The 26,519-nt window shown below is 40.7% G+C and overlaps 2 protein-coding genes across 3 annotated transcripts in view; one reads left to right on the top strand and one right to left on the bottom strand.

Annotated features, from left to right (window-relative positions):
- Positions 1 to 26,519, top strand: part of FGD6 (FYVE, RhoGEF and PH domain containing 6) — a 52,992-nt gene that overhangs the window by 7,481 nt on the left and 18,992 nt on the right. The window contains exons 2-8 of the mRNA XM_082240884.1: positions 4,534 to 6,952; positions 14,538 to 14,697; positions 16,225 to 16,292; positions 16,391 to 16,421; positions 19,949 to 20,100; positions 21,330 to 21,486; positions 23,438 to 23,525. Coding sequence (XP_082097010.1) covers positions 4,534 to 6,952; positions 14,538 to 14,697; positions 16,225 to 16,292; positions 16,391 to 16,421; positions 19,949 to 20,100; positions 21,330 to 21,486; positions 23,438 to 23,525 — 3,075 coding nt within the window. The remainder of the gene's footprint in view (positions 1 to 4,533; positions 6,953 to 14,537; positions 14,698 to 16,224; positions 16,293 to 16,390; positions 16,422 to 19,948; positions 20,101 to 21,329; positions 21,487 to 23,437; positions 23,526 to 26,519) is intronic.
- On the bottom strand, positions 307 to 26,288 carry LOC309542235 (uncharacterized protein). Of its 2 annotated transcripts, XM_082240889.1 has the most exons (5): positions 26,075 to 26,288; positions 23,588 to 23,764; positions 23,209 to 23,276; positions 15,606 to 15,678; positions 307 to 415 (listed from the first exon to the last, which is right to left on the bottom strand). In XM_082240889.1, the coding sequence occupies exons 2-5, from the start codon at positions 23,712 to 23,714 to the stop codon at positions 357 to 359; spliced, it is 327 nt and encodes a 108-aa protein (XP_082097015.1). In that variant the 5' UTR covers positions 23,715 to 23,764; positions 26,075 to 26,288; the 3' UTR covers positions 307 to 356. The 2 variants fall into 2 exon arrangements, with proteins under 2 accessions (XP_082097015.1, XP_082097014.1); XM_082240888.1 differs by having other exon boundaries at positions 23,588 to 26,288.

The following is a 26,519-nucleotide window of genomic DNA, read 5'->3' as shown; positions in this document are numbered from 1 at the left end:
AAATACACAACAAATAGGAAGACAACTAGATGAACGTTACTCTCTTTCAGTGTTTTTATTTGAAAGGCTAAAAAATTAGATTAGCAGGGTGAGGTGTCCTTTTGATCCTTTAAAAATTCCACTATTTATTCAGGTACAGCTGCACCATCCGGATTAAGGAAGTTGTTTGTTCATCTCTTCTGTATTCGTTTTAAAGCTATTCACAATTTTCCTGTTTTCCTTCATCATGATGGCGTTAAGCAAGTTAAGGGTTTAAATTAATGTTTTCCTTTTGGACTTGGAATGCATTTATGTCAGTTACCATCACAGTTTTAGAAAATATATCTTCCCCAATCCCAGTTTTGAAAGATTGCTTCCTATCTTCCGGGATGTTGTGAGTCATTTCCTTTTGTGTTTATGTTGAACACTCGTGCACCTGAAGGAGGGGAAAAAATCACAGGGACTGAGCAAAACAGAATAGGGGGGAAAGGTTTGCAGTGTAAGACTGAGAAGGTGGAAATGCTGTATTCACTTTTACACGTTGCCTGGTCCTCTTTAGATTCAAAATGATAACCTTTATAATGAGGGAATTTTAAAAAAATATGAGTTTAAGTAAGAAAAAAGTCAATGATGAGAGGGAAAGGAGACAGAATATCTGTTTGGCATTGCATAACAAAAGAAAAGATATATAGTTGGTCTGAGAAGTGCAGAGGTTCAGGGCATGGCAGAAGGCCATTGAGACAGGCATTTATGAAGTTCCTCTTTGTGTCCACGAAAAGCTGCTCTTATTCAGAAAACTTATGGATGATTCTGCATTTGTGAGGAGCGACTGGAAGAGAATTTGAGTATCCTGTTTAAAGGAGTCTGGAGCGCCTTGGTGAGCAGATGGGCTGTGCCTATTAAACCCAGCTGAGTATGATTCATGGTTGACATGTGTGGGAAGTGCACCTCATGATATAAATAAAGGAAAAGGCAAGTTTCAACCTGAGTTAAATTGAATTGTCTGAGACGGGTTGTTGATTAACGTCTGAGGCTGCTGAAAAATTATGAAGGGGTTTTCTATGAAAAGGTGATGTTCTGTGATATCATAGATGACTATTCCATTTAATTGCTAGGAAACCAAGATGGGGAGATGCTTGGTTGCTGATAGCCATGAATTGAACTTTTGTTTGAGGATAATGCTTGAGAAATTAATATCTGTCCAGAGTGCTACAAGGAGACAACTTGAGGATGAAAGCTTTTGGTGTAGGGGTTTTGTGTTTTTGTTTTTTTTTGTCTTTGGATTGGTAAAAAACATAGTTGTTTTAGAATAGGTAGAAGAGATTGTAGGCATTAAGTTTTAAAGACCATAAATTAATAGATACATTATGATGAACCAATGGTACATTGATATATGGTGGCCACTGAAGTTCAACACTATACGCACAAGTGGATTTCTATACTGAATTGAGAAGATGTTATCTGTATTAGCACAATGTGTAATTATCTTAGTGAGAGGGCTTCGCTTTTATGTACAGCCATAAAGGGAAAGACACAATTAGGATTTGAATCTGTAGTCTTTCTTGAACTAGTGTGCTCATGTGCCATCACTTGGTTCGGGTTTGAAGGAAGGAACTACAAGGCAACAAGTCCAGGAAGTTCCTGGGTGTAGAAGTTTCTGAGCTGAGCTTCCTCTTCTGCCCTGAGCATTGAGAAACATGTTCTTGCAAGCTACACACATCTTCATATTGTTCCTTGTCTGCTTCGGTTCCCACCCACCACCTCAAAGCTGTTGAGGAGCAGGGACAGAGGAAGGGGGGTGCGGCGGAGGTGGACCGCCCTGGGTGTCTTCGCTGAGGAGGGGTAGCATTTGGCACGCCACCTGCCTGCGATTCCCAACCCTACCCCGAGCTGTCGGGGAAGGGGGGAGCTGCGCTGCTTTGCCGGTGGCATTCCCCCCCTTCCCCCTTTGTTTTGACAGCTCGGGGGAGGCTTGGGACTCACAGGTGGGTGGCGCGCCGAATGTCCGCCATCAGCAGGTCACTCTGCACCCAGTTGCCGGGTGTGTGCACTGCTCCGTGCACCCGAGCGGCTACCCCATGCTTGGGAGGGCAACCTCCACACCCCTTGGGAGTGTGCCCGCCCTGTGCAGCTCAGGCATATGCTCCTCCGCTGTTCGGGAGTGGGGTCTGAAAATCTGTAGGACAATTGGAAAGTTGTCTGAAGAAGGACATAGGTTTATAGTGTCTTTTATATGAATTGTTTTCCAGACTGCCGTAGGCTGTGCAATTTATGTAGCTGTTTTATGACTGAAAAATAGTAGGGCTGGAAGATGAATGTTCTTTCAAGAGATGGATGAGGGATCACCATGTCAGCACTTGTTCGCCCCGTACATTACGGAAATCACCGAGCATGAAGTTGGCAAGTCAGCTGAAAGAGCCTGCTGATGTTAAAAATACATTCTAAGTTCAGGGTAGTGGTTGGTGATTGGTGATAAGCTTAAAATTAACAGATGAGTTGTGGATGACTTTGACATGGAGCAGGTGAATAGAAATATTTTAGAGATGTAATTCCATAAACTGCAAAGGAGACATTCGTCATAAAAAGTACTTCATCGTAGAGGTCATGATGAATTTCTCGCATGCCAAAGGAGGAAACTTAGTAACTTCTACAATTAATAGAGAGAAGGTAACTGTTAAAATTTGTGGGATGAAAATGTGGGGGTTGGAGGACTCATAACCTCTTAGAAATGATTGAAAATACATTAAAGTGATTCTAAGTTGGCCTAAGTGTTGCACGTGGAAGGGTACACACAGAGTCTTCCTCTTACAGTGGGTAAAGCTGTAGATTGTTTCCCCCCCAAAGGCATGTAAGAATAGTTTGTAATAAATAGCTGGATTAAATGGTATGGGACTTTTAGTTTATGCAGCGCCTACAGATAAGTTTATCACAGTGAATATGAGACCGCAAATCCATTAATTAAAGATAAAATATATGGCAGGGTTAGATCCTTGAAGGTGGATCACATCCAACAAAATTGTCTTCGAAGCTCAGACTTAGAGGAAAACACCTACCAGACTATGTTTTGAAGCAATGTCATTGTTTGGATGACATAAATTAAACTTTAGTAAATCCATGCTCGTGTTTAGTACAAGGGACACTTCATGGCATTTCCTTTCATTGTCTGTGCTTGACCTTTTTATTAGACTCCTCAACAGAAATTACTCAGAATGTTAATTAGAAATGAGATAAAAGATTTTAGTCTATTTGTATTTTGTCATCATCTGCTATAAATGAATATTTCATTAATGAAACAGCAGTGCTTGCAGTTGCTGCTGAGAAAATAAGGGGTTGAAGCTTTTTGCTTTTGCTTTGGAGACCACCTGCTTTAAGACACCCCTCCCTACTGTCAGAGTATTCAGGGCAGATTCCAATATTTTTTAAACAAAATACCACAAAACTTCCAAAAATATAATACCTTGCATGGAGAACTTTACATCCATCACATTGCACATGAAGTCCCATCACACACATGCTGAACACATGGGTGATGGGGTGGGCACATGACCACTGGATGTAGTTGTGCCAGGGAGTAAGGTCTCCTTGACCCATGGAGTATTATGGCTGGCCTGAGATCACGTGTGAAACTGTCACTGAATGAGATTTCAACCTGCTTATCCACAGTCCCAACTGGATGTTCTCGTCTGGTGAGCTACACACTATTCAAGTTGCACGTGGTAATTTATGACAGCCTTGTAATTGGCTTGGTCGCCCAGAGCTAGCAAAAAAATCTGTTAAGATGCCAGGTAGGAAAATTTAATTTGATTTATTGATTTTCATTAGATTATCTTGGCCTTGTCTGGCTGCAGGCTCCTCACTTCCTTCTACATATGATGGCATACTGTCCAGAGGTATAAAAAGGAGGAACCAGATGTGTTGACTAATGATGGCGTCTGGATGTTCTGATAGTTTTTCTTTCATTTAAGATACAGATGACTAATATACTTACGTGTAGGATAGCAGATACATGAAAATGTTTATTGGCTAGTAGCTATAGTTTTGTGGAATTGCAAAGTTTACTTAAGCATTTTGGGGAGAAGTGAGTAGAAATAGGTGCAGTCAAACTACAAAGTGTGATTGTAATGTGATATAAGATTATTATTTTAAAAAATGTTTTCTGCAACTTATATTTTATATCTAATACTTGGTATAAATTATCATTGTTAGCATTGGTTGCCATTCTTTCATAGCTAGTATGGAAATCATTTAAAGGACATGGTAACCACAGTCTGCCTTCCCACTGCTATATAATTTGTTGATTATGAACAATCAGATGAATCAAATTCTTCAAGCTGTCTCATGCTCATCTCTTGAACCAGAATGTATATTACAAATTGTGATCAATGCTTATTTGTTGTTGTTTAGTCATTTAGTTGTGTCCGACTCTTCATGACCCCAAATAGCAGTAATACAGATGGCTTTTTAAAGTTTCATCCTATATTTATTTGATCCGTATTGTTAATTAGAATCAATTAGACCAACCTAATATTTCTCTTCTTTCTTCTCCCCTTCTAGAAATTAAGAAGCCACCAGTGGCCCCAAAACCAAAATTTGTGGTGGGACATAAAGTAGTGCCACCTCCTGTGGCACCTAAACCAGATGTTGTCCTTGCAGATGTTTTACAACCCACAAAGAAAACGAAACCAGCAATAGCACCAAAACCAAAGGTTCTCAATTGTTCACCTGTTCCTGAGATTAAAACTGTGCCATCACCTTTAAGGAAAAATTCCAAGAGTTTAGAAGAATGCAAAATAGACTCTTCTGAGTACTTGGTTCATTTGAATTACAAAAATGGAGCCCCAAGAGAAAATACTGCTTATATTATATCTGTGTGTTCATGCAGTTTTGAATGCATGCATAAATTTGGGAATGGGGATAATACTTGCAAAAATCCAACCATTTTTGAACAGCTGGAAAACTTAGAGAACATTGATAGAGCTGAACAACCATCATCATCTCTGAAATCTAGAACAATACTTGATAGCCATAATGGTAAAAGTATACATAAAAACAGGGTAATTTTAAAGGCTAATTTTTTAGATGAAAAGCTCAAAGATGTACTAACACAAAGTGTATGCCCCAATAACAGCTGTTTGAAGCAAACACCTTTGAACAAATTTGAAAAAGATAACGTGAGTAGTTATAAAAAGGACATTAAAATTGAGTTTACAGACCTGGCTTCGCCATCGTCCAGTTTTGAGGAAATGATGGGCAATTCAAGCAACCATGCAGAGATACCTGGTATCAAGTCTGAAATGTCAGGAAATCCTCTTTTGACTGAAAATATCAAGAGTTCCTGTTGCTCGCTTAACACAGCACCGTTGGAAAAAGTTGATACTAGTGATTTGCACACAGGCATATCCACAAAAGGGACCGAAGAATCTTTATCTTCATTAAGAATAGGCTCTGCACCATCCCCTAAATCTGCCCCAGTTCCAAAACCAAGGAAACTACGTGCTGCTCCATGTCTAATCCGGCAAGATGGCATAGATATCTCAGGAGAAGGAACAAAAGAGCTACTTCCTTCAGACTGCAGTTCTGCTGAGCTTTCTGAGCGCGCTGTTAGAAAAACCACAAAAATTAATGTTCTTTTTCAAAGTGTTTCCTATAACAACCGAGAACTTATACATGCACTTGATAAATCAGAGAGTCCTTCATGTGTTGCTGGGGAAATGATTCCGGAGGCAGAATCTGCTGAATCTGAAGAAATGATCCAGCAAAAGGTCTTGCCTGAGGTTCTGCATGAAAGCCCTCACCTAGTAGGAAATACTGAGCAATCTTTAGACCTTAACTCAGTAAATCCTGCTGACAATATAATGGAACATAACTGCATGTTGGCTGCTAACGACAAAAAACCTGGATTTATAAGGTGTAGTAATCTTTCCATGAGTTTGCCTAAGCAAGTGAAATTATCGTGCAACCAGCCTGCCTTTGAAAGCCTAGATGATTTTGCACAAGAGAAGGAACACAAAGGTGCTGAAGATAAAGATGGAAGTTCACCAAGAGTTGTTCCTAAGAAGCCTCAAAGGCACAGCATCCCTGCCGCCGGACTATTGAAAAAAGCTGCATCAGAGGAACTGATAGAGAAAAGTGCCTACATTACTAGTGAACAGAGAGATTTAGATCCTCCCTTGGAGCGACCTCGTATAAGGCATTTGTCAGCCAAAGAACAAAGTACTTTGCAATCCTGTGATGCTCCAAAGTTGTCTTTGGAGAGACCTGTTTGGAAATTACCTCATCCCATTCTTCCATTTTCTGGCAATCCGGAAGCCTTAAAAAAAACCAAGAATGCAAAAAACACTCAGCTTGCAAGTGTTGTGACAAAACCTCGAGCCAAATCCTTGTCTTCTGTAGATATGGACAGAATACACCCAAAAGAGCCCCCAAAAGAGCCTCAAAAGAAATATTCACTAAAGAAATTCCTAAATATGAAGCTGTCTGTTTGCTTAATGAAAAGTGACTTCCAGAAATTTTTGACCAAGGGTAGCCAATCGGCAGATAACGGCACTGTTACTTTTTCCACTGATGAAGCGCGTGGCAAAACTCGGAATGCAGCTAGTGCAACAAATGGAAGGAAAACTAAACCCTCAAAGGCACATTCTGCAGAAATGGGCAGCCTATCCTCACAAAACGGAAAGCAGAGGTCCAGGGGTCAGGATGAATCAACAAATAGCCAGAGATCACAGTCCTTGGATGAACAGAGTTTCCTATCGCAAGGACATGTGAATTCTCTTACTCATGACTATGTACCAGAATATGAAAATGTGAGCCATTATGAAGAAATCCCAGAGTATGAAAATTTACCTTTTGTGCCAACTGATAAAAATCCGCCTTTTGAGTGGCACAATTCTAGCAGTGCTGAAGACCACGATGCTGATGTGTATGAGGTGCAAGAACTGTATGATGCAACAAGGAGTTGTTCAGAGTTTAGCAGGTAGGATACTGGAGTTGGGAGCAAATCATATACATTTTGGTGTCCATCTACACAAACGGTTGGTTAAACTCCTTCTGCAGACTTTCACAATGCAATCCTGTGTGTGTCATAATATATTCCATCTGACACACTCCCGATTGTATCCTCAAGGACTGGGAAGTCATATTTAATGAATTACGTTGGCCATATCACTCCATATTTTTGCATCCATACATGATCAGCAGAGATGTTGAATAACTTGTCATTTTGGAAAGTGTTATTTCTTAAACCTCGACACATCCCTGGTTAGACACTTAATGTTGATTTAATGCTGACTTCTTGAGACTGTGACCAAATAATGTCTGTAACCTACTTCTTCATTATAGCTCAGTTTTGCAATCTTTTAATTCTCCCTAATAATTCTGGTTATTTCCCCCGTGCGATTATTAGGAGTGACTGAGAAGACAAAGCCTGTCTTTTATGCATAAACTGGAGAAATGATTCTCCAAGGAAATTGCCATCTCTTACTGCAACATTTTAATCAGTGTTCTTTAAATCTTTAGCTGAATCAGGTGGAAAGGTGGATATGGTTCCTTACAGTAATTTCCCACATAGTAATGTTGTTCATCCTTGTCCTCTTACCTGCTGTGCAGAGGAGGCCTCCAGGTCCTTTTTCTCCTGTTGCAGTTGGATATGTACACCTGGTGTATGTGTGCACAGGCATGTCCATGGAAGAGGTGAACATAAATTGACTACAGGGAACCTTTTTAAAGCTATACAATATATGTCTTAAATTGTTTGTACCATATACAGCCCAGGGACTGTTAGGCATATACATGAAGTTTTGAGTAATTTCCACAGGATACTTTTACCAATTCATACATTTCTCAAAGAGGAAGGAAGATCTGCACCCCAGTGCCCAGATTGCCCCACCATAATGTGCATGTAAGGAATAAGCACCCTGTTTTATTTTGTTTTAAAATAGCACCATAAACTTTAGCAAACAGAGTAAAACTTTTTATTAGAAGTAAAGAGTAGCTGAAGTATTCTTAAAATGTACAGCGTGAATAAACCTTTCATAAGTCCTAGGACAGGGGTCAGCAAACCTTTTCCACAGGGGGCTGGTCCACTGTCCCTCAAACCTTGTGGGGGGCTGGACTATATTTTGGAGACCCCCCCGATTCTCCCTGTCCCTTCTCCACAGCACCGGACGAGCCCCGGTGCCTGCTTACCTGTGCCTTGTGAGCAACAGGGCCTGGCGGTGGTGGCAGAGGGACGATGAGCAGCGTGAAAGGGCTGGCTCCAGAGAGGAGCTGCTTAAAATGGCGCTTAGCCAACCGCGGCTCAACAAAGCGCAGCCCCCTTCCTCCTCTAGGCAGGGCGGGGAGAAGCCAGGAGGAGGGAGGGAGGGAGGAGGTGTTGCCATGGTGTGTGGGGTGAATGGCGCAGCCTGAATGACCAGAATCCTCACGCCGATCCACGTGGCGATTCCCAGAGTGTCTGCGGGCCGTATCCAGAAAGCAATTGGCCGAATACAGCCCCCAGGCCTTAGTTTGCTGACCCATGTCCTAGGATATTCATTTGAACCCTGTCACATTTGATATCGGACCACAAAATTTTAATGTCAGTCAACAGCTTTCACCAGTAATTTGCTGTGCAAATAACACAAAAAATATTACCACTACCCCTTTTATTTTAATAATTAGTAGTAACATTCTTCTTAAACCATAAGTTAGTTTGCTTTTTAAGCAGTACATCCTTTTATATAATTCTGTTCCAACGGCAGCTTCCCTCCTGGATTGAGTAGCAGCTTAGTGAGAGGAGGACTGCCAACCCCCCCCCCCGAACAAAACATGATCTTCCTGTAAGAGCAATGTACTACGACACAATCACAGAAGACACTTGTAACTTAAAAGAGAAGCGGAAAGTCTAACAAAATCAGAATGGATGAAAGGCCTCTTTGTACGACTGGACAACAGCCTTTTCCTGTATGTTATTTTCAGCAACAGCTAGCTCAGGAAATACAAATTAGTATTAGATTCCGCCCGCCCCTCCCCCTTTATGGTGACATTCTAATCCCTGTTTTAGAACCCCTGATTCTTGTTATTGTTTATAGTAAATCAGATTGTAGAAAAGGATTTCCTATGCATCTTGGATAAGGAAAGGATTCTACTGCCTTCAACACTGAAAGCCATGGGAGGTCGTGGAAATTTAACAGCAAGAGTAAATGGGTTCAAATGTTTTTGTGTGTTTGGTATTGTACTAAGGTAGTATTACCAAGCTGTCAAAAACTGGTGCAAGTCAGGAGCTTTCTAGATGATCAGATAATCACATGGCAAAACTGTTTCAAGCTGCAAGTGGTGAACTGCAGCAATGACTGTTTCACTTTATGAAAAGCCAAAGCACAAAATTCCATGCAGATGGAAAACAAGAGCTCTGACAAGAGTTAGCCTGGCCTTCTCCTTAACATGCTAGTTTTATGTTTGTATAATTGGAGGTAGGGTTATTCTTATTATTAGTGCCATTTGTCTAAATACCCTCTCTATGGAATTAAGGGCCATTGTTAACTATGTTGGAGCCATGGTCCAGGTGTTTAACTAAACCGAACCCTTTATCGTTGCGTCTCAGTAATTTTGAAGATTAAGTTCCCAGGGAGATCAGAATGAGTTACAGCTGTATACTTAACTAGTAGGGATGGGTGCCAAGTAAGGTGCACATCAAGGCAGGAATAGCATGACATTAGTAGCACATAAAAAGACCCAAAGCAATGCCAAGATACTGAAAGCTGACAAAAGGCCTGTGGTGTTCAGACCTGTTTCCCTTATTGCTTTTACAGCTTCCACTAATGTGAACAATATGGTAACTTAGGAATTATTTAGACATGTCTGCACATGAGTTCTTCCTTTATTCTCTGTGTGCATAGAAATGTGGAGTGCTGATACTTATGCTTTGTTTGATAAGAAGCTAATAAAATATTAGGGCAGGGGGTTGCTCTGACATTTTTTATGCTATGCACAGCCAATAGATTCTGTATAGCACTTCCATATTGTTTTTCTGGCTATTTGGATAGCTACATGGGGATCAGAAAATATGCTAGCAGGAAATATAGGTCCATCATCATTCTACTGTGAATGATGTCATATAACTATTGCATAGACAAATGTTGTTAAGAAGCTGGTGTTAAGATGAACTGGGATTAGATTATATGCACAACACAACAAACACACTTCAAACCATAGTTTAAGATCCTAGTTAGTAAACTAGCATGAAACCACACTTAGCTAGTTCCCAGTTATGTCTGAAAGACCTAACTAGCTAACTAGGATTGAGGTGCTAGCCTGGGGTTCTTTGAGAGGCAGGGCGGGGTATGAATTTAATAAATAAATTCTAAAGGAAGGAAAGGGGATAGTGGTCCCTGTGCTAATTCTCAGATGCTAAATTATGGTTTAGCGTGTTGGTGAAGGTAAATCTGAACTGGCCCAATATGTACCTGAACGTTTTGCAGCTTTCCTGTAGCAACTATCCATAATATTTATAAGTGGACACATTTTTATTCACAACCTACAGCGTGACACCTAATTAGCAGACCACATTGGTATTTTGTTTCTTCTCTCCTTAAAGGAGGGGTGGGGTAAAATTAGGATGGCTTCACTTAAAATGGATTGGGCTTGGGTTCAGTTGAGGATCAAAAGCCACCAGGAGATCCTTTGTTGTTACAATAAACTTTTATAGAAGATTGAGTAGCACAGCCCAAGCTATTTTGAGAAGCCAGGTGAGATATGAAAGGTACACACTCTGGAACAGCTGATGTTGCGATGTTGGAGCATGCTGGGTGCAACTAGTCAACTGCACACATCCTCTGCTACACTGCTGTTGATCAAGACTGCATTTTGTTTCATTGATGGGGCACCTTTTCAGTTAAGTGACCACTAGGGTTGACTGTGCAGCCATGAAGATTTATTTATAGGAATCAGGTGTGCCTTTCTTTAATACTGTTAAGTGTACAAGTGTTTTTTTTTTACTCTTGCTAAACTGTCTTCATATGTTTAGGAAGTCTTCATTTGTATTATGTGAACTTGACTATTCTTGCAATAATTTATGTGGACTTGCATGCATCTGAAGGTGGCACAAGCTAAAATTGTGTGTAATTGATAGGCTTTTGACACACTTGAGAGAGTATCCAATTAAATGAGACTTCTAATGAGTATTTACTGTATACTGATAAACTAGCTGCTGGTTTTGCTGTTAAGTTGAAAATAAGTATCAACTCCCCAGAACTGAAGCATCAGATTAGATATTACTGTGTGCAGATGTTGCTATTTCTTCTTGAAATGAAAGCTGATATATAAATAACAACAACAACATTATTTGTACCATAAAATAGTTTGTACACACACTCCCAACCATCCTTCCATCCAGGCAAGCAACATTTGCGTGTCGAGGTCCCCAGGTCCACCCCAATAACTCACACATCACACAGAAATTTTTGTTTAAGATTTTTGGCATAATTTTGGCCACAACTTTATTAAAATACAAATTTGTGAGTGGTTGCGTAGGCATTGGTTGCGACTATCTGCCCCCACCATGGGGGACAGACTGACATTCCGCACAATGCAAAAGTCAGAATGGGGGAATACACTTGGGGGTACGTGGAGCAGGGAACCTGCCCTCACCCCAAATGCAACCAGGAGCTCATTGCTATGGCCCGAGCCCGCTTGACAGAGTGGACAAGCAATAGTTAGCCCCCAATTCCTTTAACGGAATCCCTTGCAGCAGCAGCAGCATTAGAGGGGCAGGCACAGCCAATCCATGCCCCTCAACCAACCAAACCATAAACCAATGCCTAACTGCGAACCTTACAAGTTGTGACGATTTGCTACACAGTAGGCAAAAACCAAATGGCCCCAGCCAATCAGCCAGATGGACAAAATTCCTACCAGGCCCCCACTCCAAAGCAGATGACCCCATGACAGGCATAGCAAGGTCAAAGTGAACAACCCTATTCTAGGGAGGGAGAGACGGGCAATCCGATGCATGGGCGAAAAGAGGAAGCCCTAGCCTCGTGCAAGGAGTTTTAGTATTTCTGGCTGTCAGTCAATAAATGGCAACATTAACTTCTTCCCAACAACAAGGGAAGCCCCAATCGCATCAGTGGCCAACGATCAATTAGCCCACCCTCCAACTTTGGAGTGTCCTGGAGGCCCCCACCACAACACGTGCTCTCCATGAAGGAGAACACGCTTTATCACAGTTCAGGGACACATTCCAGGCAGGTAAAAACACTCAAGAGGGGTGCAAAGTAGAACCAGTAGCCTGAGAAGAAGTGCTGTGCTGGGGGAGGGTGTAGAGTATGCCTTGGGGCCAGAAAGAGACGTCACCTTTGGTCCCAGGCCTGAGGTTCTCCTCTGGACTACTGTGACAAATATGGCCACTGTTAATCCCAGTAATGATCTTTAATCATTGTAAAAAGAAATCTTAAGATTTTGGGTTTAGCGAGATAAATATGCAAAATGTCTGGTAGCAGTCTCATTTTCTGATGAAATTATGCTGAGAGTTGTGGTTGGAAATATTTTATTCAACATAAATGTATTTTCCCTGGTTTGCTTTTTTGTTACCTGCTCTGAACTCAAAGTTAGTAAGGCAGCACCTAGTGCAATATTCTTGCATTGTGATTGAGCTGATACTTTTTCAAGAAGTGTAAATTATTTAAGTTCAGTGAAAGAGACTCTCGCTGTGGTGTGTTGGTGTTTGAGAGGCAGCTGGCTCACATGATACAACAGGGCATTCTTACTCAAAGACTAGTGCAATGATTTAATGGTGACTTGTTTCACATGACTGCTAATGCAGAAGTTTCTCTTCCCAAAATAGCTTATATGCGGTAATCCTTGACACTGAAAACGTGGGAGATTAATATTTCAAAGGAAGTGGGTACATTTTACATTTTGTTCATTTTGTAAACTTATTCAGAGATGTTGTGTAAATTTGAAAAACTGGTATGAGGTCAGGGGTTCAAATAAAAAAGGAGTATTGGACAGATGTTTAAAAAAGATTATCGAATTAATAAGAAATTAAGGAGAGAAGATATACATGGTTTCAGGTGTATTCAGTTGCTTTTAGGATTGCTGCACCTCTGTCACTTGCAATGTTGTGGACAGATGTAAGCCATAAGTTTTTCTGCTAGGTCTTTGTTCTCGGGTAAGACTAAGGTGTCGGGTCCTCTCCCTGGACAAGGCCCTGAGTACCTTCTCACAGTGGCCAGGGCTGTGCTGCTTCACACGTCATCCTGTCTTTATAAGATCCTCCAGTAGTTTGTCATGAGATCCAGGTTTCAGAACTTGGTTGCTCCTAGAATTGGGAATAACCTTTCCTAGAGGTCAGAATGGGCCTTAGCACTAGATGAGAGTCGGGGGGGGGGGGGTCCCTTCCAACTCTGATTCAAGTTTCTGCCTGGCTGAAATGTGTCCTTGAACTAAGAATAATACCTACCCCTGAACTTTGTCTTTTCTTTCATAGTTCACTTATAGCAGACTTGCTGTACAATGCATAAGACTAGCAAAACAGTGTGTCCTGAAACTATTGGCACGATTGAGCTACTTTATACCACTTCATTCCTTGCCAATTATTTCTAGGCCAGTTGATTTGGAAGGCAAAAGTAGTTTGAAAGAACTATGCTCCCTGCTCCTCCAAAATATTCAATAAATGTCTTACTAAGCAACATACTTTTTAAAAAAATCATTTGATTATATGCTAGCATTAGAGGAACAAGCACTTTCATGATGTCAGAGTGGCCTTCCTCTCTGAGTTGCTATAAGAAGGTGGGTGTATCTAATGAAAAGTGACAGCATCTTGGGTCCTAGCAGTGTGGAGTCTCCAGGTGTCACTTAAAAAAAATTATTGTGGCAGCTGTCAGAAAGCATTTTTGTTTGCAGACTTGAGCTGACTTCTATAATAACTAGTATGTATATAAATATATAATATACATCATCAGCGGAATCCTATACATGCCTGCTCAGATTGCCCTAGGAAGAGGGATTGGTTGCTAAGCCACAATTTCTAAATTGTAGCTTGGTTACGGGGAATAGGGGTATCCTAATAACTCTCAACACTCTTAAACTATGGCTCCCATAATTCCTTGGAGGAAGGCATGACTGTATAAAGTGGTATCATATGTGTAGTGTGAATTGGGCCACAGTCTTCTAGCACCATTGTATACTATGTTCTAAAAATATGTCCTTGAATCTATAAGAAACTAAGTGAAGGAGGACAACTTTCATGGTTGTGTCACAGAAAATAAACAAAACCATGCATATAGAGACTGCACTTGGTCCCAAACATTGACAAAGATATATTTTTGCATCTGTCTGGAAAATTTAAAAGGCATCCACCAAGATGTTTAGTTTGTAATGCTCTTGAAAGGCCATTATAGTAACCGTGAAACAGTCTTAGTAGCAGATCTTAAGTGTATTGCTCTCTCATTTCTTTGGGATATGTTAAAGAATTTAGGATTGTATTAGCAATGAAGTAGCCTTATTTAATGAACAGTGACTATGCCTCAGCCAAAGCATTATAATACAGTGTTTTATACTGTAAAACAATTGTTTCATAGGTCCTCAGTAGAAGTACTTGACGGCTCTGATTTGGTGTTGGAAGATGAACATTCAGATGATGAGATGCTACAGAGAGATGTTGATAGCTCTGATGATGATGATGATGACACAAATTCAGACTCTAGCAAAGGAGAGCCTGATACACAGGAAAATAAGCAGGTAGATATTGTGACTTGGAGCTTAGCTAACTTTCTAAATGGAGAGAATTTGGATCCTCTGTGAACTACTACTGGCGAATAGGAGCAGAGCAACATTTTTCACCATTCTCCCCTTTCTCAGTCACTGCCTCTCAACCAGTGCTCCAACCCTCCAGAGTAGATTTTTGAGGCATGGCGATCAAGGGAAAAACACTGGTGGGAGTGGCCTGTTAGAACTTCTACCAGTGGCACATTAATTAGGATCAAAGCAAATGTGTTCCTCTGGCATTCTAATGTTAATTTACTTCCTCCATTTCTGTACCACCTCTTAGTATAAATACAGGCAATTTGTCACTTATGTAACAGCGCAGAAAATGCACCATTTTCAGCACCAAAAGAGGGTGAGGCACAATGGGGAATCCCCACTTGCACACATTCTGGGGATGTGAGCAGCGGCCAGGAACAGAACTCTCGCGTAAGTGGTGGTTCCCCTGTATCCTCAGCTCAGAACAATAAGAAAAGTACAGTAGGAAGCAAACAATAATAACATTATAATAATGAAAGTTAAAACATTGAATGGAATTGGTAGGAGTAAAATCATCACAGTATTGACTGGGCAAAATAACAATTTCCCATTAGAAGCTTTGTTTTTTGTCTCCATCCATCCCTGGGCCCAGTCCAACTCAGCCTCCAAAGTTTACTCAAATTACTGCATTTGCCTGTTGCTATTAGGAATGCCTATTGCCAGAACTTTGTGAGGCACAGATATAGTTAAAAATCTAATGATGTGCATGGAACATCCCTGGAAAGTCATACTGGACAATTCCAGCTTCATTGGAAAGCTTCTTGTGTTTCACAGGACATGTATTAGAATACATGGAGCTTAAGACTTAATTGGCAAATATCGTCTTCTTTCTCAAGCTTGCCTACCAAACATTGAATCTTGCAGTTGAGGATCAAATTTCCTTCCTTCCTTCCTTGACCGTTGCAAAACGTTGTGCAGCTGCAGAGAAAATTAAAAGCATGTATAAATTGTTAGCCAAAGAAATATATATTTCTTGGCCTTGACAAGCTCTGATTAAAAATTAACTGTTTGAAAGTGAAGACAATCAACTTTTTTAAAACCAGAGGCTGCGTGTTCTCATTATTAGACCATAATTGGAGAACTTTCAGTTTCCAGTTACTCTCAGTAACATCATCCTGACTCCAATTTCTTTCAACAGGTAAGAGGTGCCATTTTAAAGACAGACTCCTAAGTATGTAGTAGTGGAGGAAACTAGCAATTAACTGAACTTTAACATTTTTTATGGCACCTAAACATGAATTCACTTGTATCCTGAATACTTGAAAGTGGAGATGAGTGTCACAACCCATAGTCAAATTTGACTGGACTTAACTGTCCAGGGGTCCTTTACCTTTTTTTACCTGAATACAGAGTACAGAGCAATAGGCCAATAAAGCTGTAGCAGAAAGAAACTAAGATTTAGGGTTGTTGCATTGTTCTGAAAATAGCATGTCTGCATTCTACAAAGTTTAATTTTATTTGCAGATTAAAGCAGCTGGGAAGAAAACAAAAGTTTATCATATTGCTAAAGAAATAATGAGCTCAGAGAAAGTGTAAGTATTGTTGTAAAATTTAATAATTTATGCATGGAAGCATGTATGTTTTTCCTTTGCGGTTGAGATAATATTTACTGTTCTTGTTTTTGTATTAGGTTTGTAGATGTTCTGAAGCTTTTGCACATTGTAAGTATTTATTTCACTTCATAAGCATGTTTGCTTCAAAGTTAATTATTTATGAAGTTCTTTTCAGAAAATGTATTCAACTGAGTTTCTTAAATGTGCATTCTTTTAAAAAAAAATAGCCTAATGAAACAGCAATTAAATATCAACCCAAACTCCTGGAATGCTTCCTAATGAATAGAAGGAATAGAATGTTTGAGGTGCATTAATTTTCCTGTTGAAGTGCTGCAGGAAGTTTGAGTGTTACAAACGTGCTTAGAATGTGTACTAGAATATTTCTAGGCCTGCAGATGGAAAGGTGGAAGGTCTAGCCGTCAGAAATCCTGGTGCATTCCCAGTTTGGTCAGAAATGCAGTAGAGCAGGAGGAGGGTGCTCTTCTGTGATTTGTTTTTGCTTCTGACCTCTGAAAGCTCTTGTTTGTGTGCGCACAGGTGAACGTTTGCACACTAAAGAATTTATTAACACAGGTTTAATTTGTTTATGGTAGTTTTTGAGTTGCCAAGTAGTCTTTTGTGCTGGGATAGAAAATAGCATACTCTTACCAGCTCTGTGAACCCTGCCATGAGGCTTCATGACACAATTCATGTAACTGAGGGGGACAAGGGCAGAATCACCCTTTTAATGCCGAGTTCAGATTTATTGCTTCCTGTTGCCATGCGCCAGTGAAACAGGTTGTCACAGCCCTATCTTGCTGTCATTTTACCTGCATCGCCTTCTCTTAGAATGTGTAGGCTTGGTTGTGTATACATTGAAGAACATCCAAACTGAAGGAAATACTGAAAAGTAATGCTTGTAGGGTGTGTTAATACTTAGCTAGGCATTAAAGGAATAGAGTTTTTCTACAGATTGTTTTCAAGTATTACAAGAAATATGTGAGCCTGACTTACTAGGCAGCCAGGTTTGAACCTGACGGTTCAGGTTTTGCTGATTCTTGGGCAATCAAAGTTCAGAGGCTGAGGACTGCTTGCTAGGTCAGGGCTTTTTAAATTTCGCAGTGAGTCTTCCATTAAGTAAAATAGAGCTGTTTGAAAATCTCCAGATGGAAAGCAAAGATCCCCACAGTCTGTTTTTTCTTCTTAATTTTAGGAGTAATTGGGGATTGTGGAGTCTGGTGCAGCTTTTTTAATTGTCAGTAGGAGCAAAGTATAGTTTGATGATTCAGATGTAAATGAAAGCAACTGCTTAAAGCAGTGTTCAAAATGGGAGGAAGGAGCATAGGTGCATATGGATCTTTCATGTCAGTTGAGACATTGACTTCACCAGGGTTTCTCTTTGGTAAATGTGCTGCTGGGCTTATAACCTCACAGTCCCAGTTAACAAAAGATTCCTTTGCAAATCACTTTCTGCTAGCTCTTCTAGTTGGCCAGTAGTTGGGAAGTGTGACAAAAGAACTTTAAGGCTATAGGATGTGTGTATATATATGGATTACATGACATCAGACATAATGAAATGCAATTTATATATAGTAGTAAGTTTTTTGAATTTAAAAAAAGATGAAAGGCAGTATTTGATTACACCACTGCTCCAACATTTCTTGCAAGATGATGCAGAAGTTGTTGGGGGTTTTTTTGCTTTAAAGTGGCAGTATATGAAACTGTACCTTACTAGTCTGTAATTCAAGACTGCAGCACCTGTAACCCATTAAAATTTAATAGAGTAATTGAGCCTTTCCTGGGACTCACCTAGGAGCCACATAGGCATGTTAGAATCTGCATATGCATGTCAGAACCTGAAGTGACTAGGCAGTGGCTTCTGAAGATGGACAGGTGTACTTTTTATATTAAAGAATGAAGAGGGAAACGTCTTCAGTGCAAAGTGTTGCACTGCTGGAAGCATGTAATGAATTTTGCTGTATCTTGATTTGCTGCCTGTTTTGCAGCTCTAAAAGACACCAGACCTCTCTGTTAAGAAAGAAAGGCAGTAAGCTGCAGTATGCGCTTCAGAAATGTGGTGAATAATTTTCTCGTCTCTGGTACAGCACAAACAATTGAATTTTCTGCCTTGCCTGCTCCTATTACAAGATAGTTTTACTCCATCCTTTTGTGGGAGAAAGATCGCATTATGTGCTGCACTAGGCTCAAGAGTTTTGGATCACTGGACCTGCAGTTGCTCAGGCAAAACATTTTGTTTTTCCACATAGCATGAAGCATACATCTGTTCTTGTTTTCTTTTGCGGGCGGAATGTATAAGATCAATAGGGAGAAGGAATAATTAGTTGCAAGTCTTAAGCCAAAAAGAGCTAGACCTCACAATTATTAGCCTTTGACTGTCCTAGATTCATAAATAAATTCATTCAAGATTGGGTCGCAACATAGGTCTGGCTTGTGCAAGTTAAGAGTACACACATTCCCAGCATATTTTTCCTCTTATGTTTTTAAAAGTGTTCCCTGTTAAATGTTATGCATCTTACGCTTTGCTTAAAGTTCTCTGGAGCTCCTGTGTTCCATCTGGGTTCGATTAGCTATAGTAATTCCTCAACTTATTTCTCTGTGTGAAGGCAGTGTTTGAAGGTCACCCCCGGGATGTAAAAAGGCTAGTTAAGTTTTGTGTCGCCAGTTGGCTTACAACATACAAAAACACAGCATTTCCATATGAATGAGGCCATCTGTTTCCACTGAACCCTTGTGCAGCTGAGTCTCCAATACCAAACCGACCATACCTCTGTTCCTTTCTGCTTCAAGTCCTCTAATCTTAATAGGGGCTGTAAGGAAAGGAAAGTGCTGACCAGTGTTCACCCACCCCCACACACGTTGCAAAACAGCTGTGCGTGCATTTACATAATTGCTTTGCCTTGTTTAGATTTGTACATTTCTCCTTATTGCACTGTTTACATAAAGTATTGCTTGGCTGGCAAAAATGAACTGAACCCACTCAATGGGTGGGTTAAGTATGTAAGGAGATGGGGTTTTTGATCTTCCCCTTACTGCACAAAATAAAAGACAGAGAAATTCAGAAAAGAGCACATTCTTGAGTATTTGGCTCCATATACAGCCACTTCGAACTGTAATGTCTTCTGCTTCCCATAAAGTGTCCTGGGAGCTATAATTTAAGGAGTTCAGAGTTGTTAGGAGACACCCATTCCCCTCAGACAGACACAATTGCCAGTGACTTAAGAATCAATTCTACTTCCTGGGGAACTCTGGGAATTGTAGCTATTTGAGGAGAATAAGGGTCTCCTAAGAACTTTCAGCCCCTTTGACAAAATACAGTCAAACAGCTTTCCATTCTATTAGATCAGAAAGAGAAATGGATTGTGGCTAGGTATGGTATTTTCCAGGCAAATTTTCTCCAGAAGTTGTACCTATTTTCTTCAGTAAGCTTAAACATAGGATCAGCTGTGCCTGAACTTCCCTTCTTTTCCAAAGCACAGAAGTGAGAGTGTCTGACCTTGGACTGCATATCTGGTCCTGGGGAATGTGGCCAAATGGGCCTTCTGCATGTATACAAGGGAAATAGTGTGACCTATATTAGTTGCTTGGAGACCAGATTTTCAGAGGCTCTTTGTGCGCCTGTGTTTGTACTCTAACAGGATTTCCGGGATTCAGTAGCACATGCTTCCAGGCAACTTGGAAAGCCAGTCATTGAAGACAGGATCCTGAATCAGATCCTGTACTACCTACCTCAACTGTATGAGCTTAATCGGGACCTCTTGAGAGAACTTGAAGAGCGGCTGTCCCACTGGTAACTACATATTCAGAGCATAGATTCCTTTTTCCCTGGATGCGTGTGTGTGTGTGTGTTTATGTACTCACATATATTAGTAGTTTGCAGCTAGATTGGCTATTGGGGGTCAAAGGTACTAAGTTCCTTTCCCTCTCCATCTTTACTTTCTATGACCAAATCACTCCTAACTAAATGAGCCTTTTTAAAATGTTTTTTGACCCTGCTTGTCTGTGTTTGCTATTTTTGCCATAGGCTATTTGGGTGATTGGGGTTGAGGTCAGGACTATGACATGGGAGGAGGAAGGCTTTAACTATTTGTTCCACCATACTCCTAATCAAGCCTCCTGCTGCCATTTGGCTGCTAATTGCAGTGGGAAGATAGCAGCCATTGGTGCCAATGGGTGCTTTCCTCCCCCTTTGAATAGCAGGCATCCCCCCACATCTGGATCAGGGCTGTGGCAGAAAGGGTTAAAGCTCCACCTACCCCAAATGTCTATATGTGAAAACTCTCAGCCAGTGTGGTGTAGTGGTTAAGAGCGGTAGATTCGTAATCTGGTGAACCGGGTTCGCGTCTCCGCTCCTCCACATGCAGCTGCTGGGTGACCTTGGGCCAGTCACACTTCTCTGAAGTCTCTCAGCCCCCTTCACCTCACAGAGTGTTTGTTGTGGGGGAGGAAGGGAAAGGAGAATGTTAGCCGCTTTGAGACTCCTGAAGGGGAGTGAAAGGCGGGATATCAAATTCAAACTCTTCTTCTCTCAAGGCCAAGCAACATTAATAGCATCGTGTTTGGTTAGAGCCTGAGTTCTGCTATGCAGCGTAGCAAGGATGGAAAAGGAGACGGAAGAAAATCTGAATTTTTGTCATACCTTTTGTCCTTATGAAGCCAAGTCAGATAAATCTTGACTAGGCTTACAAGGGCCCCTCTTTTTACCTTGAAGGGTATATATGAAGAAGTGAGGCTTGTCCAATGGCCGGGTTTAGCTCAAAGGCTACTAGCTGCCCCCTTCTGATTTCGATGCCCGTTTCAATAGCAGTCCTCTGGAACATGTTGTTAAATTGCAAACACTTTCATTCTTAACACATGAAAGGGACTGAGCAGAGGAGGCCTGGGGGTGGGCACTGTTTTCCCAGGATGGATGTTGAGGTCCTTGTGTAGAAGGAATAGAAAGAGGGAAAAATATGCCCCCCCCCCCGGTCATGCATTTTTCAGGTTTAAGTTCTAATTGTCCATGGTGTTAAATTCTAGGATTGACCACCAGCGAATTGCTGATATATTCTTGAAAAAAGGACCATACCTAAAGATGTATTCAACGTACATCAAAGAATTTGATAGGAATGTAGCTCTCCTAGATGAGCAATGCAAGAAGAACCCTGGGTTTGCTGCTGTGGTTCGAGACTTTGAGGTAATGGAGCCTTTTATCAATGGTGTCAGATGACACATTCCATCTTTTGACTTTAGTTTTCTCTAAGGCCTGGTTTGTACAATGCCAGAATACAAAATGCACGCACATGTCTCTTGTCAGAGTTTTTTTCACTTTTGGTCCCTTTTTAAAATGCATGTGAGCAGAGATTCTACACATCCCCCATAGTAGCTTGGATCTTTTTTAAAGGATCAAGAAGCAAGCGATAAGAATAACGTCTGGTAAGCAACACATGTACATCGTATTTGGGCATAATATGTAACTGGAAATAAGTAAACATTCTCTTTACGATTACTGTATAACCAAAGTTCTGCAAGGGGGGTACAGCAGAGCAAACGCCTGGAAATTTAAAACACCCAAGTCAGAATTCTCACTGAAACATTCATTCTTAAAAGCACTGATTCTTCAAAGATACAATATCATGAAGAGTGTCTTGGAATCTCTTTGCGATCAAAAGATTTTGTTTGCCATATTGTAGTTTACAAACTGTATCTAGTTCTGTTGACAGATTTATAAAACCTATACATTTAATGAATTTGCAAAACCTGATATGGAAAGCAACAATCGAAACTAATATATATTTTATTTTACGAAGTTTGGTGACCGTGGACTTACAGCTAGCAAGGAGGTTTGCATCAGATGCAATTTGGCAGCAGCATTCTTTGCCTGTTCTTTCATCCAGTGAAATGTATAACTGAGGTTAAGAAAATAAATGTAAACAAGAAAGGAAGTAATATTTCCTCTATTAGTGAGGCTCTCATCAGCCCTGTACAAGTCTTCTGTCCACAATAAATGACTATTTCAGGCAATTTGAACTGAATGGAATGTTAGAAGCCAGTCAAGCCTCTTGGCTGAGTTTCTTTCCATTTGAGATTCAGTCTTCTGCCAAAATGCAAATCCAAAGCATCGTGCTGCCATGTTTCCTTAATTATTGCTTGTTGAGTCTATACCATATGTTGATCTGAGGCACCATGCGTTCATCTAAATTTGTCCTCAGATTCGTTAAGTCAGAAAATCCTTATTTTCTATCACGCTTTGCAGCTGTCTGTCTGCTTTTATGTGGCACTAAAGTAGACACAATTATACTTTGCTCATATGGGGGTGTGGAGGAAATGATCAGAATGGTGAAGCTGTTGGTGTCATAGCATGCTGACATGTTGGCTAAATTCTACATCTATATAAATGTGAGCCAGCCTAAAGTCTTCTATAGGTTGCTTGTAGGGTGAGCATTTGGGGCTTTTTAGTTTAGAGAAAAGGCTAATAAAAGGGGACATGATAGAAGTGTGTAAAAGTATGCATGGTATTGAGAAACTGCCTAGAGAAACATTTTTCTCCCTCATAATCAGGGCCCCAGATTAAGACCTTTGGAGACCCTAAGCACTTAAAAGATTTTGGTGTCCCCATATAGATCTAATTCAAAATATTGTTTCATTTAATGGCTAATTCAGCCCCGCTCTTAATACTAGAACTCGGGGACATCTAATGAAACTTAAATGCTGGAAGATTCAGTACAGACAAAAGGAAATACTTACGTTGCCCCTTCCAACTCTACAATTCTATGATTCTGTGATTCACAAACACATCATTAAACCATGGAATTAACTCCCATAAGAGGCAGTGATGTCCACAAATTAGATAGCTTTAAAAGAGGACTAGACAAATTCCTGGAGGGCTATCAGTGGCTACCAGATAACTATACTCTACCTCCACTGTATGCTTCTGAATACCAGTTGCCGGACTAGATGAGCCACTGGCTTCATCAAAACTTCTTTCTGCAAAGGCAAAACCACAATTGAATAACAGCCCATTTTTAAAAAAAGAAAAAACCAATACAGCTTGCAGACAGTAGCAAGAGTAAACTATTTGGTCTGGTTCAGGCAAGTTGTTTTAAAAGAATGTTAAGTTTCAAAATCCTGGGTGTTTTCTTTTTCAGATGAGCTCCCGCTGTGCTAACTTGGCACTGAAGCACTATTTGCTCAAGCCAGTTCAGAGGATCCCCCAGTACAGGCTGCTTTTGACAGGTAAGAGCTAAAAGTCAGTGCTCTACAGGTAGCAAACCTCAACTCGCTAGGAATATTTTTACCTGAATTCAGATGCACGGAAAAATTATTCTGCAGAGAAATTCTTCTGCGGTGGATGAAAATGCAAAGGAAGAGCACATCTGATTCTTTTTCGTCTTCTGCTGAATAAATGGTGATGGTGATAAGCATCAGGGCTATGATGTTATGCTATGTTTCCACAGCTGTTCATTCTGGTTCTCCTGTTCAGGGTAGAACAGTATTGATTTCAAAAGGCAAAGGGAAGCTCTGAAAACTGATATAATATAAATATTTTTCTTATACCAAGTGTTGATCCATGCATATTCTCTTATTTTGGTCATGTTATTATAGTTTTAGCTATAGTTTAAAAAAAACAAATCCATACTCTACTACTCCTTTGTAAAATTGACTTTCCTTTTTTTCTATTGCCACAAGGCAATAGAAAAACATTTATTAGGATATATTCCCTATAGAGCATGGTAGGACTTCTTTGTAAACACGCATATGATTGCACTGTAACAGAATCCTTGCTCTTTGATGTTGAGAGTAGTCTAAGGATACTGCATAGTCCCACCTTCCCACCTTGCCTCCCTTCTGCTGTTTCCTTACCAGTGTGTGGGAACTTCAGCCATCTATGGACCTCTAATATGTCTCACTGGTCATGCCCTGATCATATAATCCCTTTACACAAAAAGTTGCTTTGAAATTTCCTCAATTGATGGTCACTACATGCGACCGTACACATTAGCGTTGCCACAAACTCGGAAGTAGCATGAAAAGGGCAAAAAATGGCCCTAAAAGAGCGTGAAAACGGCAAACATGTTCAAAAACAGAGTGTAGCAGAAATATCAGGTTTATTGCTAAAGATGCAGAGAACATGATTTATGCTGAGTTAGTGAATTCCACATTATTCAGACTTCCTCACTCTATTTTCTTTTTCTTGTGTAGTGTAAGTGCTTGGCAAGTCAGGAGCTGTAAATGTTGGGTTTGACATTATTGCTCTTAGGCTTTGAGAAAGACCGTAGAACAAAAAGAAGAAGAAAATAATTTCACAACCTGTCTTCTGCGGGTCTTCTGAGCATCATTTCTGTCCAGTAGCTCCTCAGCTGAATCCTCAAATATATGACTCAATGAATAGTCAAGTGTGCTAATTACTCTGATGTAGGAAAGGGATGTGCACACCAATTTGCTATACATAACATAGCTTGTTACATAAAATATACTTTCTCTAAAACACTTCTATACATATTGGGTTAGAGCCATTGCCCTTCCACAAAGGAAAGGACCCCTTCATTTATGAGATACAGGAGAAGCACTCTCCAGAGGAAGAAATTTTTGATGATTCCCCAGTTCCCCTGCAGCTCATAGCACTGTTTCCCATTGTCTTCTGGAGGGTCCACTAACCCTCTGGAACAGCTTTTCTGGAGCACAGGAGACTACAAGTGAGAAGGAGAAATAAACAAACATCACCTTTTCATCCCCACTTCCTGCAGCAGGTAACATAGATCTAACCCATAAGCAACATAACTACCTACATAAAACCTTGCACATGCAGGATCTCGAGTTGAGCTCTGGGATGCCCTAGCTTAACTTAATTCCTGACAGACTGAATTCCAGGAGCAAAACACAGCAAAATGAGTAGGCCTTCCTCTGACTCAAGAGTGTAGTCATTTCTTTCCCTTCCTCCTGTTTATTCATATCCATTTGGCCTTCCTCACCTTTATCCTATAAACTATTATTATTTGTCGCATCCTTCTCTAGGGCTTGTCTGCTTGCCAGAAAAATATCCACTACTTTGCTTTTCTCAGCTGCTGTATAAATAGCAAGATTTCTTTCACTGCTGCTTATGACTCTGCAAAAATGCTGTGTTTGCCTAGAAACTACCGTGTGGAATTTTGTCCCCCATGTTGTCATTGTGAAAAAATCCAAGTCTGTAACGTAAACTTATAGTTAGTGCTTGAGGTTGAAGAAGAGCAGTACTAATTACTGTACTGTAAACTCAGAAAACCACTGGGGAATAATCACCACTTCTGTGTGAGAGATATGCATGAACACGCAGTCAGAAAGATCAGCCAGACTGCTGCTGTTAATCATCCCCAACTGGCAGAGAAATTATTGAAGGGGTGGTGGCTGGAGTACAGCATGCTCACTCTCAGAGGATGGTCTGAGGGCACATGATGCAGCCACCTTGCAAAAAAAACTAAGCAGGTCTAGGTCCCCTCCAAGCTTCTATCATGAATTCCACAATGGAAATAATGGTGCGTCATAAGTGCAGTACGGTGGTACCTCGGGTTACAGACACTTCAGGTTACATACGCTTCAGGTTACAGACTCCACTAACCCAGAAATAGTACCTCGGGTTAAGAACTTTGCTTCAGGATGAGAACAGAAATCGCACGGCGGCTGCACAGCAGCAGCGGGAGGCCCCATTAGCTAAAGTGGTACCTCAGGTTAAGAACAGTTTCAGGTTAAGAACCGACCTCCAGAACAAATTAAGTTCTTAACCCGAGATACCACTGTAAATAAATCACCTTTTGTGTGTGTTAGCAATCCCTCAGAGGTAAAAGGCTGTCCCGTCTGCCCATTCAGTCACGATCTACTTGTGTCACCTGCCACCCATTTTAGTAGCTTAACAGCACTGTGTTTGCCTGGCTGTGTTTCAGTCTGGAAACCCCCCCCCCCATTCTTTCTTACCAAGATGCTTGCTGCCTTCTGGGGGGAGAAGAGAGCAAGCACCATATTTATGCTGCCTTTATGTTTAAAAAAATTATAAACCATAAAACAAAAAATAGATCAGGGGGCACTGGCATATAAAAAGATTCTAACCTTTGCACCAGAAATAATACAGTGTTGGTGCTCAGTATGCCTTCCTTGGGAGGGCATTTCAAAGTTGCAAGGAGCACCAGGGAGAAGATCCTCTCCTTAATATATGCATAAGGCACTTCTAGAAATACCGTGGACCAGTGCTTAAACCAT

Source organism: Podarcis vaucheri, assembly GCF_965113315.1.
Source record: "Podarcis vaucheri genome assembly, chromosome: 10".
Classification (NCBI taxonomy): domain Eukaryota; kingdom Metazoa; phylum Chordata; class Lepidosauria; order Squamata; family Lacertidae; genus Podarcis; species Podarcis vaucheri.
This window is presented reverse-complemented; position numbering and strand designations above follow the sequence as displayed.

What these genes read in the sequence shown, in the direction of transcription:
- LOC309542235 (XM_082240888.1), bottom strand. Translation starts at nt 23,714, where the DNA reads ATGCTTATCACCATCACCATTTATTCAGCAGAAGACGAAAAAGAATCA. An exon ending in TTCAGAAGCATACAGTGGAG is followed by an intron (nt 15,679 to 23,208) that starts GTAGAGTATAGT and finishes TTTTCTCTGCAG; the next exon opens with CTGCACAACGTTTTGCAACG. An exon ending in ACTGCAAGATTCAATGTTTG is followed by an intron (nt 416 to 15,605) that starts GTAGGCAAGCTT and finishes CCCCTCCTTCAG; the next exon opens with GTGCACGAGTGTTCAACATA.